Source organism: Falco rusticolus, chromosome 2 (assembly GCF_015220075.1).
Source record: "Falco rusticolus isolate bFalRus1 chromosome 2, bFalRus1.pri, whole genome shotgun sequence".
Lineage (NCBI taxonomy): Eukaryota > Metazoa > Chordata > Aves > Falconiformes > Falconidae > Falco > Falco rusticolus.
The window spans coordinates 79,144,699-79,161,980 of NC_051188.1; the positions used below are offsets into that span (position 1 = coordinate 79,144,699).

General features: G+C 38.8%; 1 protein-coding gene across 7 annotated transcripts in view; it reads right to left on the reverse strand.

Annotated features, from left to right (window-relative positions):
• Nucleotides 1-3,417: 3,417 nt before the first annotated feature.
• Nucleotides 3,418-17,282, reverse strand: part of PRDM15 (PR/SET domain 15) — a 36,411-nt gene continuing 22,546 nt past the window's right edge. For 5 of the 7 annotated variants that reach the window (XM_037376588.1, XM_037376586.1, XM_037376585.1 and 2 more), the window contains 13 exons: nucleotides 17,090-17,257; nucleotides 15,407-15,501; nucleotides 14,196-14,327; nucleotides 13,205-13,339; nucleotides 11,107-11,270; nucleotides 10,580-10,659; nucleotides 9,851-9,970; nucleotides 8,987-9,118; nucleotides 8,374-8,457; nucleotides 8,001-8,176; nucleotides 6,741-6,821; nucleotides 6,141-6,353; nucleotides 5,172-5,648 (listed from right to left, as the gene is read on the reverse strand). In XM_037376588.1, the coding sequence (XP_037232485.1) occupies nucleotides 5,172-5,648; nucleotides 6,141-6,353; nucleotides 6,741-6,821; nucleotides 8,001-8,176; nucleotides 8,374-8,457; nucleotides 8,987-9,118; nucleotides 9,851-9,970; nucleotides 10,580-10,659; nucleotides 11,107-11,270; nucleotides 13,205-13,339; nucleotides 14,196-14,327; nucleotides 15,407-15,501; nucleotides 17,090-17,257 (2,057 nt within the window). Of the gene's footprint in view, nucleotides 5,649-6,140; nucleotides 6,354-6,740; nucleotides 6,822-8,000; nucleotides 8,177-8,373; nucleotides 8,458-8,986; nucleotides 9,119-9,850; nucleotides 9,971-10,579; nucleotides 10,660-11,106; nucleotides 11,271-13,204; nucleotides 13,340-14,195; nucleotides 14,328-15,406; nucleotides 15,502-17,089; nucleotides 17,258-17,282 lie in introns of all 7 variants that reach the window. The other 2 variants (XM_037376587.1, XM_037376583.1) reach the window with 2 other exon arrangements.

Genomic DNA, 17,282 nt, shown 5'->3' on the forward strand with positions numbered 1-17,282 from the left:
CACTCTGAACTGAACTGGCAGCAGTACATATGCAGAACAGCACTTCAGCACCCAGGAGGGAAAACAAATCCAGAACAGCTTTCTCAAAGCATTTTAGGGCAAGAAACGTGTTTTCTGACCATGGCTGCACTATATGGTGAAGTACCTGTGGCTTTTTACAGCACTCCAACATTTTTAATCAAGAAAATCTAAAGGCTTCTTTCCATATAGTACAAATATCATATAGCATCTGAGTGAAAATCACTCTGGAGTTAATTACAAACATGATAAAAATATTTTTTTTTCCTTTATCCTGTTGCCAAACATGACACTTTGGGTTTGCTATAGAGCAAAAGCCCTTATATGAAAACAAACCTGGGTAACTCATCTCACAGACACACGACACTTGGGTGCAGTCTGTTTCCAACACTACTTCAAGCGAAGCTTTGAGGTGCATCGTGGTGTGTGTGGATCAGCATCCTCCTCCTCCGATATGTTTCCTTCTGTCTTACACTAGATGAGGCCAACACACAACCACCATGGAAAGGCATGCCAAAAATTCAAATGCTTAAAGGTTTTCCAACAGGTATGCCTACATCAATAATAAATATAAGGCCAAAAGTAATTAGGAGTGACGTTATTATTACTTTACATAGCACCAAGCAAATCTCATTACTAAACAATAATTCACAAAGCAATGCTAACAAAGCTATTTACCCTATCTGCTTTCATGTAGTACCTATAATTTTTATGTGATTGTCATTTGGATTTATGGTATTTTTTCCATTCCTGGTTTTCAAGATGAGAAATTCAGGCATCTTTATATATGCAGAACACCTATAGCAAATCACTCCAACAAACTGACAGAAAATTCAGTTCTAGAAATAAATTCAACTGTTACCTGGCTGTTAACTTCTAACAATTTCGGGAACAATAAAAAGGGACAGAAATACAGCTGGTTAGTCTGATAGGAGACTGATTGGTAGGTTGCTGTAAAAATACTCACTTTTCATACTGACATATCTAAAAAGAAGATTTTAATTTTACAGAGCGTAACAGCACTTGATACAGTAGGTTTTCCTGAGAGAACTCACCATAGACCATAGCCAAGAAAGACTCAATCTTCTCTGCTTTTTGTTATTACCCAGTAACAAGCTATAGAATAAATATTTTAAAATGCTACCCCATGTTTCTATATATTGTGGTATGTACAAAGTTCTATAAGATCATGATTAAGCTTATTGCTTTTGAAGCAAGTCTACATGATTTGGGGAAAAAAAAAAAAAGCAGCTTAATGCATTAGTTAAGAAAAGAATAACACTGGTAGAGAAAGGGTTCTGTACCTTGATGCTCCTTTACTTCAGAGCCCATGTGCCACAGACAGCATTCGATTAAATAGTCTCAGCAATAAACAATGACAATACACAGAACACTACACAACATCACTCCTTTGGCTCAAAGTAATTCCAGTTTGTTACTGAACAGTTGTTATGCAAAATCTCCAACACATGGCTGAAAACAATAACCTTCACATCCTATATAGTAACAAATTGGCAAACGAAATTTAGATTGCACATCCCTTACATTGTTTTTATTTCTTGTGCAGTTTGAAATGGCATCAGTATAACTTTGGTATTCATCTGAAAAAGGCTTAGCTGGGAGAGCAGCTGGCAGTCACTACTTGTCCAAGGTAAGCTCTGTCTGAAAAGGCATCAATTTCCAACATCTCCAAACAAAGTAATTTGTTTGAAACAAAATAATTTGCTTCAAAATTTTTCATGCTGCAGTACACCCAAGATACAGTTGTGTCCTCATAGGGATGTTAAGAACAGCAATAATAATACTAAGATCATGCTGAGAGATGATGTGGTATCATAGCAATGGTTGCAGAGAAAGTCAAGATCATTTCTGGGAGGGCTCTGGGAAGAATAGCTTTTAGAGAACTTTCTGTTGCCTGGCCTAGTCAAAGCCCTTCCAGTGGTTATATTTTTTCCCTCCTGAAACAGAGTATTACTTAAGATAATTTTTACAGTAAGAACTGTAAATCATCCACTGAACGAACTTTCCCAGGGACATGGTAGAGTCCCTGTCACTGGTGGGTTTTAAGATGCAGTTGGACAGGGTGCTAGATAACCTCCTCTAGGCTCCCTTTCCCAAAAAAGGCTGGACCAGATGATTTTTTGAGCTCCCTTCCAACCTGGGCTGTTCCACAATTCTGATTTTGGGGATACAGAGACTGAAAAAAGATGTTTCTTTTCTATGTGACCACCGATACGCAAGCATTTATTGTGTGATCATTCCTTTTTAAATCAGCTAGAATCAATCATTACCAGAAAGGCAAGATGCTGGACTTGCCTGGATGGGATTATGTAGACCAGTTAGAGTGGGAGGGATGCTAGTCAACGTAACAATACAGTATACCTGAAGATCACATTATGATAAAGAGATTTTGTGAAGTCAGAGAGGTCTCTATAATGGTTGATTACCACCATGTGCAATTCTTATTAAATAGGCATTTACATGTTAAAATGGCTGAGGTTGATCTGATGCATCATGAAAGCTACTATCAGTAGGGTCAATGTAGAACAGATGTATTCCCTCTGCAGCTAAGGCAAAACCCCTCTTCCTCCCCACTTAAAAGCTTAATCGCCATTTACATGTCTAAACAAAACCCTCATCTTGTAGAAACTATACATAGCACTGTAACCCTCCATATGTGTGTGTACATATATATATATATATTTTAAAAAGTATTTTTTTAGATGTTAGCCATTTTCTATTTACTATAACAAATTGACCTAGGGACCTCTCTGTTTTCCTCTCCCTGCCGTTTTTTTTTTTCCCCTCTCCAAAGTGCCCTGCCGAAAGATAACATACCTTTACTAATTAGGCACCAAGCACTGGGGGTGGGTGGGTGGGTGAGTGGAGTTCAAGTACTTTCAGGTACATAAACAGTGTATTTCATAAATCAAACCTAGCTTCCTCTTTACCTGTGGGTTTGGTGTGAAGGGGAAGCATTTGCAGACAGGGCAGCTGAGAAGAAACTTAACTGTTTCTCAGCCCAGTGGTGAAATAATCCAGGTGATGAGTGGCATAAAACTATTTCTCAGGATATTGGGAGGCTGAGAAAATTACAGAATCTCACAGTATTGTGTGAAAAGGATCTGAGGAAGACAGAAGGAGCTAGGGAATGACAAATTCTCTTTCCCACACTGGTGAGATATTTTCTCTTTCTGATATACATTATTGTCCCATCTAATATAGGTGCCTCTCATGCAGACATTTTACAGGCTTGTTGACATTTACAGAAAAGTAGTTCTCCTCTGACATAAAAAATACGTCACCAGAAGCCCCTGGCCTATACAGGTCCTGTTGCAACCCAGCTTTACAGAGAGCCTAGCACAGTGAGCCTGTAGACACTGCTATGGGACCAAGAAAACCATTGGAGGTTAACTTTAATATCCAGACATTTATACTTTGGAGAAATTTGTTGTAGAGATTATAAGGCATCCTTTAGGGGTCAAGTAGTCCATGTTAATAAAGACTTTCAAAGCTGAACTCGTTCCTACTCATATTTTTGCTAATACAGAACATATTCATAAATACCATAGGCACAAGCAGGATTTTGACAACCATCAATCTATCTTCACTGTCAAACACAGCAGCTGCTTTATCCTCAGCAAAAACCTTCAGCACGGTTCTGTGGCTCAGTCTGCTGCCCCAAAGGACCTTGCTCTTCAGCCGCAGCTGGAAGGACAGATTTCCCTTTCAAGATTCCAGGCAGCAACATTTTTTATAGTTTATTCTTTTTTTATATCAGCTGCTTTCCTCTGTGGGAATGATACTATCTTCGTGACGTGCAAAAGTCTAGACTGCACATCAATGTATGGAGAATGGAATGAAAGCATAGTATCAGCAATGATGTATTCGACCCGACCCACTATTTATATTCCCAACAGTCATGCAAACCTTGCCCATTATACACTAGGGCATACTGCCTCCGTGTGGCAGAATATGCTTCAAACATTCTTTTTTCTTGCACTTCACACAACCTTGTGTGTGGCTATGAATTTTGGAAATTTTGGGAACTGAAGGAATGTTATTCCATATGTTATTCCTGTGAGAAAGGGAAATATGGGGGTGAAAAAATTAATAAATCATATTGATAACAGTGTTTTTTGCACAAATACTCACCAGGAACACACAGTAAAGTACAAAGGCTATATATATATATATGCATATATATGTATATATATATAAATAAAAAGAATGCTTTCTCAAATGTTTATTACACGATGAAAGAAGACTAATTGAAAAAAATTCACATCCTGAACTTGATCAAAGGGGACTGATTGCTCTTCAGGCCTAATAGCTAAAAGCAAGATTGAAAGAGCAGTTTTGAAAAATTACATAAAACTGTATCACATTCTTTTTTTCAGTTCATAACTGGTTTGATTCAAACTTGACTAGAAGACCATAAAAGTTGCTTTAGCATTAGACCAGCTGATTCAAGTAGCACTAACACTGTGTTATGGGTACAGGGTTTTTCCCATGACTAAAATGGAAATAGTTTGTGAAATTGGTGTGTTTTCTTCCACACCACACACATCCCCACCCCAAAGCCCCAACCTCCACCTACTTTACCAATGTTGTTAGATACAAGACCTAAAGAAGATAAAACCCAAGACAATTATCTTTTTGCCCATTTGTGCCTTTACATTTCAGTCTCTACCAGCTGACCACAGGTGCATTCCACCTCGCTGTGAACAAGGTCTTTATATGTAATTTCCAGACTTGAAAGAAGTGACATGGTACGGTTGAAAGGGTTTTGTAAATCACCGGTGCTGTAATATTTAGGATTTCCCTGCTTTGGTTAAAATTATGATGCTCCTGTCAAATCTCAATCTTACTGCACAAAATACACAGTGCAAAGGGGTGCTAAATTTATGGTGAGATTTTTTTCCCTTTTTTTTTTTTTTTTTTTAAAGACAGTGCAAGATCTGGAGACAGCACAAGAATCTCAAGATTAGGGTGTTGCAGGGTGCTATGCCAATTTTAGCTTACATTTCTTTATATAAACATTTTCCCATCTCTGTTTGGTATCCAGCAAACAATCCTATTAGAAATTTTCCAAACATCTGTGTGGTTTTGTCTCTAAGTACTGTCCATTTCAAAACTTTTTGAAGTATAAATTAGTAGCTATACATCTGTTGTTGTTGCTCTGTTTGAACCTGTTGCTGTCCTGACTGCTGTGGCGTTGGCTGTGCCTGGGGCTGCAAGACATCAGTCTGAGGCACTGACCTCCATGTCAGAGGATGCTGTTCTGTTATCTGGTTCCCTAGAGGAGCAATGGAGTTCACCAAGGTGGTCAGGTTTATAAAATGGGCCACAGACTGAGGATTGGCTGCCTCTGGCTGCGGCTGGATCTGAATGTCATTTTGGCGGTTGTGCAGCATGGCAGAACCACTGACAGTGTCAAACGTGACGGTGAGAATTGAGTTGTCCAGCTGTAACTGACGTTCAGGTGCAGTCAGATGGCCCACAGCCACTGGCTGGAGGTTTGTGAATTGGGTTCCAGCTGCTGTTGTAATGGGGGTAACAGTGATATTTGTCAGCCCAACGGAACTGGAAGGGGCTGTGACATTTGGGTCGCCAAGGGTCACCACCACCTGAGGAAAAACAGAAAGGTAACCTCAACCTTACATCTTGCAGCTGACTACGAAGTATCAAGCATCAAGAAAGATCACCCAAGTGCTGATGGGCTCACACGTTGCTACTGCCAGCAAGAGAAGTCACACACACAGAGGGGAACACAGAAAGCTTGGAATATAACAACTTCCACATACAGAATGTAATGGGAGAGGCATATGCAACATTCAAAACATGCAGCTGAATTGTCTTTTGCACTTCTAGTCACAGCTTCTGCTGGTTAGTGGTATCTGGCAAACAAGGAGATGGTAATGCCAAAATAAATGAAAATAAACATGAGGAGCTTACTGGACCAACTTCTTTTTTTAGTCCCTATTCATCTTCTTATTGCCACAATTGATCAAATTAGCTCTAAATGTTCTGATCACTCTTTTGTGTCTGTTATTAGGAAAAAAGAAGGGTTATTCCTCTAAGCAGTGCCTGCTACCCATCACCCTGCTACTGGAGCTCACCTGCTGGATGCTCTGTACAGCTGAGTTAGTCTCATCTCCAACATTCCCTGTGAAGTCACCTTCCTTCTCTGTGTATTCACTGAAGGCAGGGTCCTCAGGCACTTGAGTTTCCTCCTCCTCACCTGACTTTTGTTTTCGTTTCTGGCCACGTTTAGGAGCTTTCATATGCTGTTTCCCTTCTGGTAATTCTCCTTGTTCCAAGGCTAATTCCGGCTGGAGCAACACATTTCCAAACAAAACATCAAGTCATTTTGCTTAGTGAAGTTCCAAGTAAGAGACTATCACCTGAAGTTGGTTTACTGTCAATTCTCAAGTGAAGAAACACACTTTAGCAAAAAAACAAAAAAAATTAGGTGAGGAATGAGACCTCACCCTGTAATTACCTCTGTTTCACCAGCATCTGTGCTATACAAAAAAACAGATCAACAGCTTGCATCTGCTCATACATGTTAAGCTGGAGCTGACTCTCTAAAAAAGCACATTCCTTCCCATCAGCCTACGCCCACCTTACATTATGTACCCAAAAAGTGATGTCCCCACCTCACCGTCCAGTAGGCCTGGAACCTAGCTGCCACCAGAATTCTGCAATGATGAATTTACCTGAACAATCCCAATTGAGGAGGCATCAATGGTCGTCGTCTCTGGCAGCTGCTCTAAATCGTCAATCCTCACCGAAAGAATCTGTAGGCAAAGAGTGAACTGCACTCAGCTGGTGAACTGCACCACTGCATACCACAGTCAAACAAGACAGCATTGTCCTAATAAATCCTGTCACAAAGCAAAAACGATGTAATCTAACATTTTACACATATCATTTAACACAAGCAATTTAACTATGGCTTTTTTTAAAATAACCTTTTCACCTATAATCTTTTCCTTCTTGCTGAAAACCAGCAAAGTTTAAAGACAACAACAGAAGACTATTTTCATATTCTAGACAGAATACAACCCTCTGGGAAGTGATGACTTCTATAGAAAACAAACAGTGTGTTTGAAAAAAACTTATTATTTTCGCGTTTCTGTTTATAAACTTATCAACTGTGTCTTACTCCATTATTTTCAGCTGAATCTATACATCTCAGATTATCAAAGAACAAATTGCCCTCTGGACTGCAGATATGCAGCTGTATTTTTAATCCAAAGATCAATAAACAAAGCTTTTTGTTGACTTCCTTCCCAGTCATCATGATAAAAAAACGTTCATGGAAAGCAATACTAATGATAAATTGGTAGGGGTGGGGCAAAAAAGCCTGAAAGGGAACAGAAAAGCCTTGGTCAACCTAAACAAAAAATGCTTAGGAGAAACACAATAGCTATTCAGAAATTTAGAACACAGAAAAACCCCCACTGGGGTCAGACAAAACATCGCTCTAATCCAGATTCTCTGCAGTCAGCATTCATCTTTAATACTAAGAATAATTTTGTATCATCAGCAGACGCTGCCATCACCTCTCTATTCACCATTTCTTTCAGATCACTTCTGAATACAGAGAACACAATAGGGAAAAAAGAATCAATTATACTCATTAATGGATGAAGACAAAACATGAAAAAAATAACATTTAAGCTGAGGCAGAAAAAGAAAAAGGACTTAAATAATCAGAAGAATTTCATTTTTCGAGACTGACAATCAGATATGTTTACTACTGAATCTTAACATAATGAAAGGCTGATTCAGTTAAGTGCATGTTTAACAGACACTACCTAAAATTGGCCCCAGAAGAACAGAAAAAAAAAGAGAGAGAGAGAGAGAGAGGGAGGGAGAAAAAGTAATTCCTTTCAAAGCCATGAACTAACCAACACCACACACAAAAAGAAAAAAACCAACCACCCCACAGTCTACCTGCCAAACTCACTCACCTCTGGATGTTTACGCCTCATGTGTCGACTCATAGATGCTCTGGTAGAAACCTTTGTCCCACACAACTGACAGCTCTGGGCTTCCACCTTATCATGAGTGAGCTGGATGTGCTTCTGTAGCATGTAATCAGTGACATACTTCTTATCACAGACTGAACATGTCCACTGTTTTCCTACTGGTGGCAGATGGAAGGAAACGCTGTTAGCAACAGCCCCCAAAGATGAGTATCATACTGTCGGCATATCAACAAGAGGAACAATTTTATATTGGTAACATGATGTGTAACACTAGTTCCAGGACTAGCAAGACTAAAGCAAGCCCAGGAACAAAACTAAAATATTGTCTTTGGATACTGTTTTTTAGAGGATTTACCTGTATGAATCAACTTATGAGTCTCCATTGTATTTCTCTCACTAAACGTCTTGCCACACAGCTCACACATGAAATCTTTGATTCCTGCATGAAAAGCACAGGCAGCATCAGAGTGAAAACAATCTAAGCATCTGGGACAATTCAGAGTCTCATATTACTAAAAAAAAATATTAAAATATCACAGCCAAATCTACAAAAAGTAGATTTTATCTACAAAAAGTAGAAGCCCAGCTTCACCAACTATTTTTAACTAAGCCATGCCACTATATCTGGCAGAAAATGAATCCAAGAGAAACTGATGTGGAAGGTAGAGTTTTGTTTTGGAAAATGAGAAACTGAAGACTAACTTAAAACAAAACCAATGCTCTAGACCTATCCTAGACCAAAACAACCTCTCTTAGAAAAGCAAAACACGAAACCAGGTAATCTAAATATATAAACTTTATAACAGGTGATTTTGGCTGGTGAGAGGACTAAATCTCATTTTTCAAAAAGCAGAATATATATATTTTTATTAGTGTTCCTCATACCCTCTGATTGCTCTACATAAGAGTTCTCTCAGGAAACATTTAACTGAATCAGTGCAACTTTTGTACATCTTTAGAGACCTTACCCGTATGTCTTTTGTAATGCTTCAGCATGTTCACTTTCTGTGCAAATTTTCGGTGACATTCCTTGCATTCATATTCTTTAATCCCTTTATGAAGTTTCATGTGGTGACGAAGTGCATGTTTTGTCTTCATTCCTGTGAGACAAAAGGTACAGCATGACAATTAGTCCATTGTTCCCACCTTCAGAGAAGAACTCAGGATGACCGTGTTGTTAGCCATAAGCTCTAAGATTATATTTGCTGCATGTCCACAATTGCATATTTTTAATTGTTTAGGCAGCAGTGCATGTTATCATTATTATTATTTTAATTCCAAGAAAAAGCTCTGGAAAACATCAGAGTAACCACTGATGAAGAAGCAAAACAGCAGGGACAAGCAAAGGCAAAACATCATTAGACATCTCAGAGTTACTGCCCTCCACTAAAATACCAGTGCAGATTTGTTCAAGTTATAACATGAACAATTCAGAAAGTCAAAGCAACTTTAACTCTTAAGGCTCTTACAGAGAGAAATTACTCTATTTCTTAAGCCTAAAAACAGCCTAGAATGCCAAAATTAACTTGTATTCATTTTTGTGCTGCAAATGCCTTGGAACTTGGTCAGGCAAGCAATCCTCAGTCTGACAGAGGCAAATTTTATTAAAATCAGTTTTGTCTTACAGGCCATGAAACTTAAATTGCATAAAATTAGGGGTAGTTTATGTAACCATAAGACTCCTGATTAATACAGTTTCTACCTCTCAAAAATGCAGGATTTACATCACTCTGAGGACCTTCCCAATATCCTAAGAATGGCAGTAGTTTCAATTCAGATATTCACCTGTTATTCAGTATCACAATTAATGGAAAACAAGGCATTAGACATACCTTTGCCACACTCTGCACACAAGTATTCTCGGATATTATCATGGACTCGCATATGTTCTTTTAACATGTCTTTTCTAGCAAATGATTTGCCACATTGCTCACAAGCATGACTTTTTACACCTTAAAAGTAAATTTAAAAGACAACATAAAAAAAAGATGTTAATGAAAAATGTGCATCTCCTAAAAACTGACTAAACTGGTGAATAAGAGGGCAACCTGTGTTGTCAACCACATCTTTCATGCATATTGTAGCCCAAACTAAATTAGAAGACTTTGGAGAGACAGAAAAGCTGGCTTTTTGTGTGAGATCTGGGAAAAAAAAAAAAAAAAAAAGATAAAGCCTGAGGCAGGAAAATACTGAATAGCGTGAAATAATAATGAGCTGTTAAAAATGATTTTGCGATAGCAGTTTTCAGCCTGTGTAATGGTGAGAAGATGGCACGGGTAAGAATTTGGGGAGAACAGAATACAGAATTAGGATTTTTAGCTGGTGAATCCTGCATCATATTAACTAGGAATCTGGATTGTGTGCCTAGATGAAATACCCTCATTAATACCTCCTGCTTTAGAAAACCGGTCTACCCTAAAAGCATAAATGTAACATTTATCTCATTGTAACCTATAGTAAAAACTCACAACTTATTTCCTCCTGAAAAAAAATAAGGCAGGCACTGGCAACAGAAATGTCTTCTTAGTATTGATAATAATAAAGAAATACAACATTTTTACCTGTATGTATAAGCTTATGTCTTTCCAGATTTCCTATACTGTTAAAAATCCTTCCACAGATTTCACATGGATGGATGTACCTGGAACCAAGAAGAACAAAAACTGTGACTCATTTCTTGAGACAGAGGTGTTTTTCAGGCATCTCTATCAGTAACTGTATTTCATGTGGTAATAATAATTACTACAGAAGTTCCTTGAAACACAAATGCATTTTTTAAATTAGCCTTAAGAAACCTGTAAGTTCACTGCAAGCTTGGAGCAGTCTGGCATTCCTATATTCTCAATTCATAGTTTGTAAAAATATTTACCAAAATCATAGATTTATACTTTACAAAGCCCAAACTGGGAGGCTGTTGACTAATCTCCGTGTGAAGTGATTCATTAGTGGTATACATCTCTAGCTTTTAATAAACATTTTAACGCCTATTATACAGTTTCAGATATTTTAGTACAGCCCAATTCAGGTGGCAGAGCCACTGTAACTTCAGAAAGATAGCTCCTGCTGTCAGTCCAACACATCATCTTACTTCTGCACGTTAGGATCAGGCAGGTTCTCCCGATGAATGACCATGTGTGCATGGTAAGTTGCCTTCAAGGCAAAACGTCGGTTACAAATACTACAGCCATAGCCTTTCTCCTTGTGCACGTCCATTATGTGCTTCAGGTACTCCTTTCCTCTGCCAAAAGTCAACTGTGGAAAGAACCAATAGTGAATCAAAGGGGAAAAAGTCCTTGGGAACAGTAACAGTCTAGTAACACATCACTGGGATCTAGTCAGAGCTAGTAGACATAAATATCCTGTGTATCCCTAGGTGAAAAAATCTGTGAAAGCCGGATTTAGGCTTGAACCTCTTTGGCCATTACAAACACATTACTACAGGACACCATTTGGAAAACTAGCTTGAGATGGTATCTCTGCTTCTTACACTGGACAAGCAGAGGACCTCCAATTATTTGTGCACTGAAGAACAGCCTTGAAGAGGGCCACATCTAACCTCCACTAGCTGCCAAAGCAAGGATGCCATAGAAGGAAAAAAAGTCTTTTGGGCTCTAGGGGCATGGTAAGCTCTAGTCTGCATAGTAAACTTTGGCATTTTCTCCAGAAGAGTTGGTATTTCTAGGCATTGCAGGGCAGTGATTCTAGCTCAGCTCCTGGAACTGCTACAACTACAACAGACAGGTGCTCCATGACTCAGTTCCCTGGACTAAGTAACCCTGCATACACATATATACTCCAACATATCAGGCAAAGTGCCCTAATGACATCATCTTTTGCTCCAATTTTGGGAGTAGCCGGGGTATTTCTGACAGCATTGCACAGCTTGGTGAAGGTGTGCTTTGGGATGAGAAAAAAAGAGAAAGATTCTTAAGAGCTCAGAAGAGGTATGTTCACTATGACTCATTTGTATGTTGTTCTCCCTTAGGAATGCATGAAAGATATTTTCAGCCACAAAGAGCCCCCCCATCTCATCACAGCTAACACTCGTTATCCACAGCTGCTACCTTACACAACCATTTACTTCACAAACACCTGCAAAACTGCTAAAATCCCAGCTTCCAAAACGATCTTTCTAATCCAAATGGCACAATTGCCCTCATTTGGAAGCATACAATTTTATATAGTTTATGTACCCATAAAGTGTCAGGTGTTAAAATAATCATGTGGTTGCTTTCAATGTGGTAAACTGGTGTGATACCACATCTTCTTACGCTCACTGACATAAGCTTAAAATCACTTAGCACTTAAAACCAGTGCACAGATAAAACATACAACTGAATTATTATATCCATGTCTTTAAAATGAAGATAAGCTAAGCACTTTTATCACATTAAGTGTAGACTGTGATAGAAGCTCTGATTTCCAGCAGCTAAGTCAGTGGCTTAACTACCGAAATTCCCCTGTCCCTATGTCAGTTTGGCCAGTTTTGCTGTTCTCACTGATTGCTTTTGCATCCCACCCACCCAGCACAGCACGCTTGCCCAGTAAGGGAATCCAAATGGGCCTTAAGGACTCCATTCTTCCCCATTACTTCTTTATAAAATGGCAAAAGCCATGCAAAAGGTTTAAAAAGTCTTCCGGTCTCAGCTGACAACTGAGTAAAATATGTTCCATCAGTACTTCTAATGTTGTCCTGTTAGTAATAGAGTAGGCCAAGAATAAGCAGTCACACTGAACATAAGCAGCAGTCTTAAGTCTCCAGAACTGGGTGTCTACTAGAGGACCATTGGATCTCATAAAAATTAATCAGTTTATGGATTGTATAATTCAGAAATGCTATAATAATTTTAACTTGCACATAATTAAAAAGTAGTGTAAGATGTGAATGTTCCGTTATTGTTTCTTCCTCCAGTTTTGCTTGCTAGCTTCTTTCCACACAGGCAAGCATATGTATGTGTATTTCTCATTTTAAGTGTTTAGCATTCACCTTACAGAACATCACCTAAAGTCTTATGGCAAGCATCAACAGATTAGAGGTAACAAGCACTGTGGAAGAGAGCAGACCTGTGGACCGGCCTTCTCTTTGTGAACCCTTAATGTTATTTAAAATACTGAATGATTTATAAACGTTTCCACTCCTTCCTCCCATCCCCCCAAAAAGTTAATTTGAAAGTATTTAAAGCTACCTGGCACCTTTTGCAGCTATACTTGTGAGGCTCAGAATCTGCACTTTCATCAGAGTTGTCATCATTTTCCTCTGATGAGATTCCAATTTTACCAATGAATTCTTCTCTCTGGTGATCATCCATTAGTGCTATGTCCTGTGTAGGTGGGAAAGAATATTTTGTTTTAATAGATTAAACTTCTATTTCAAAAGGTAGCACCTCGTCAGCTTTTGTTGCCATGCAGACTGCCTTGAATTAACAATTGCTGGAACATTATTTATTTAAAATACCCTCCTGCTTCATTCAATCAGGTAAACAAAGTTCCTCTGTCCATGAATAAACAAGGAACAACTGCTTATCCAAACAATTTTTCTGTGTATAAAAGGAACTTCAATGTAAACAGAGATTCAACTGGTACAGTATTCTATTCATAAAAACATCCTTATGAGCACCACTGAGTTATACAACTTTCAATTCAATCCATATAATTAATTTAGTGTTAACCTGGTTATGTCAAAATAATCTGGGTCCGATTAAGCACTATTAAAATGGGGGATTTTTTTGTGATTTGGAACATTTTGATAAAATCAGGTAAAGAACTCAATATACAGGCAGTTATAGTGGCATATGCAAGAGGATCACAGTCACTGGCATGCAAAAGGCAGGAACAATTAGTTCTCTTGTTTTTTTCCCCACAAAGAGAGAGTATGACAGTAACCCCTCAGCCCAACCAAACTACAATTGGAACAATACATCTGTCTGCAGCCTTCCTGTTAAGTTATTCTCCCTGCTTTAAACTGGTCCATATATGCCGTAGCAATCCAGATGTAGAAACAGAGCCGTGGGTAAATCAGAACACAACTCATGTTAAGCTGCTGTAGAAACATCACTGCGCAGAGTACATAACCACTGTTGTATTGCCAGTATGAACACGTGGCCGCAACAGTCTCAATATATTGGTACGTTTACATGTCTGCCAAGTAACTTTTCTAATAAATTATTAGCACAATACCTTAAAATGGACATGAATGTGATCTCTCAACACATCCACCCTGAAAAATTTACGTCCGCAGATTTCACAAGTGTATTTCTTGTCTCCATGTGTTAAAAGATGTTTGTTCATATTGCTCCTACATGAAAACACCTAAAAGAAAAGAAGAAGGAAGGAATGGTTTTTGTATAATGTCCATCAGGGCTGGAGTTCTTTACAAGCTATCCAGTGGAGAGCACAGAACATATTTACTGTCCTGTTTCATTCATTCTGACCACAAACATGTAGGGGCTCCTGTTATCCAGCCAGCAGGTTACCCCAGAAACTACTGGCACAGCAAAATACAGGTGTACAGTTCCAAGGAACTGACTGAAATTGGCTGTTCATCAGAGGTGGACTTCCAAAAAAGCTGCAGCAGAATTACACAGGGTAGATTTAGAAATATTTAGTCTTTATAATGCCTTTTGAATCATGAATGTTCCACCTATCTATAAATAGACACATCCACAAAATCTACCTTCATTGATATGTAACGTATCTGAAGTATCAAAACCAAAGGTCTACACACCAACTTAAGAGCTGCTTGAGTATGTCTTGCACCATGAATCATTAGACATTTATAAAATCACTAGTTAAACTCACAGTCTTTGTACCTGTGATAACAGCAACTTAATCTCATGAGTGTTAAATACCCAAATGCAACAGTGCCATGACTACACCATGGAATCACAGTCAACTCCAACTGTTTACATTCCAGAAGAAAAGCTTCACTGTAAATAACATGAGCCATGAGATTTCACTGACAGACAGTGGCCATGTTACACTCTACATTGTGCTACATATCCTGAAAAGTAGTTTTGTTCTTATCTTTGTCCTGACAGCTGCCACCATGCATGGCCACAGTGAGCTTGGATGTATAATGGAGCTGGGCAGTTTAAAGAATAACGTCGTGGCTGGATGGCGAGGCTTGCTGGTAACAAGCCACATGCCTGTCCAAGCTGCGAGGTAATCTGACTTGGCATATACCTCAGTGCAAGTAATTTACCTCAACCTTTTGGCAGGCTGTGTTGTGGTTTAGGTAGGCTGCTGTTGTGGTTTAATACATGGGTGGCAACTCGTTATGCCACGGTAACTCATTTGGAGGAGCTGGGTTGAGGCACACCATACCCCTGCAGTATCCTTGCAGCTACAATGCAGAGCTTCACATGGCACATGCTGGCAAAGGCGCCTACCTTCCCACACACAGGGCATCCCGAAGGCTCCTTTTTGTAGCGCACCATGTTTTCCGTGTTGTGCTCAAAGTCTTCTCTTTTCACACGCCTCACCCCTTAACAGAACAGTCCCCATCAAAAAAACAAAACAAAAAAAATAAACCATGGTTTTCCACTCCAATCTGCATGCCCTTTCAGGTGAATACTGTAGAGAAGAGGATCATTTAGGATCATGGGAAAAGCCTCAATGAAGAATTTAGTTGCTAACAAAAGGATGATTTCTAAATTAAAACGGTGCCTAAAGAATATAAAAGCAGTCTGCTGAACTGAATATTATCGCTTATTGTTCAGCACACCAATCATAAAGTGTCAGAAACCAGGCACAGATTGTCAGCACCTGGAAACAGGCAGATCTAGTAGGCCTTGGCACTTCAGTCAAATCGCTGGCCCAGAAACTTCCCCTTGCAGTCTCTAATGAGAGAGGCAACCACCCAGCATCATCTCTAATGCTCAATGAGAATTTCAGATCTTTCTCTGCTACTTTCAGGAGGGAAGAGGGCTGCTGTGCTGTAACAGCTAAGCAAGAGATGCCTTGCCATTGCCATTCAACCCCTCATCCTCTAGCTGTCCTCTCATTTATGACACAAAGGTCTGAATCACAAGAGAGGCCAGTGACAGTCAGCTATGTCCACAGTACAAAGTTAGACAATCTGGCTGCTTCTTTAAAATCACCTCTGATTTCATATCTAGATTTTATATCTCTCTCTATATATATATATATTATATATAGATTTTATATTTAGATTTTATATGATTTTATATCACTAGAGGTAAGAATACATATTTCAGATACCTACCATCACTCAGGTTTTTCCAGAGTCTTTGAATACCTATAAAATCTTTATATGTTTAAGATTTTGAACAGTGTATAACCTCTTCTTCATACTTAAGATTTTGAAAGATATCATCATACAGCATTTGATTTATACTATTTATACACTAGTCATTTCCAGTTGTACATTGCCAGTTAATTATCTGCCTTCAAATTTTCAAGTTACTGTACCGTTTTTTTAAATAGAAAGAACAGAATTAAAGAAAGAAAAAGATTTAATTAAAATCTGCTAGTCTAAACTACTGTATAATAAGCCAAACAACTTCCCCATGACCATTAGTAGCACTAGATCCAATCACATGAGGCTGAAAAAAAGGGTAGGTGCCCCTCCTAGAAAGTTTTTCATAGAATTAGATAACTCCCCTCCAGGATCCATTATTATTATGTTAAATAAATCATAGAATCATCAGATCATTTAGGCTGCAAAAGACCTTTAAGGTCATTGAGTCCAACCATTAACCTAGCACTGCCAAGTCCACCACTAAACCATGTCCCTAAATGCCACACCTACAGGTCTTTTAAATACCTCCAGGGATGGTGACTCAACCATTTCCCTGGGCAGCCTGTTCCAATCCTTGACAACCCTTTCGGTGAAGAGATTTTTCCTAATATCCAATCTAAACCTCCCCTGGTGTAACTTGAGGCCATTTACTCTTGTCCTTCATTTTGCTGAAACTTGCTACGCCAGATCAGGTAACTGATAAAAAAAAATGACAGCTAGCATACAGAAGAATATGATACACAATCGTTTCCTTAACCTTCCCACCTCTACTGCCATTTCAAGAGTAGTAATTGATCTGCAGCATACTTACCTTCCAAGTGTCGTCTTTGATGGTCTAGCATGACATCCTTCCGGTAGAACATCTTATTGCAGATTTCACATGCAAACTTCTTATCCCCATGTTTTTTCTTGTGTTTTGAAAGATTACTGTTTGTAGAAAAGAATCTGAAACACATCTCACACTGGAATGTCTTGTCATCTGTCAGCAAGAGAAACCATGCAGT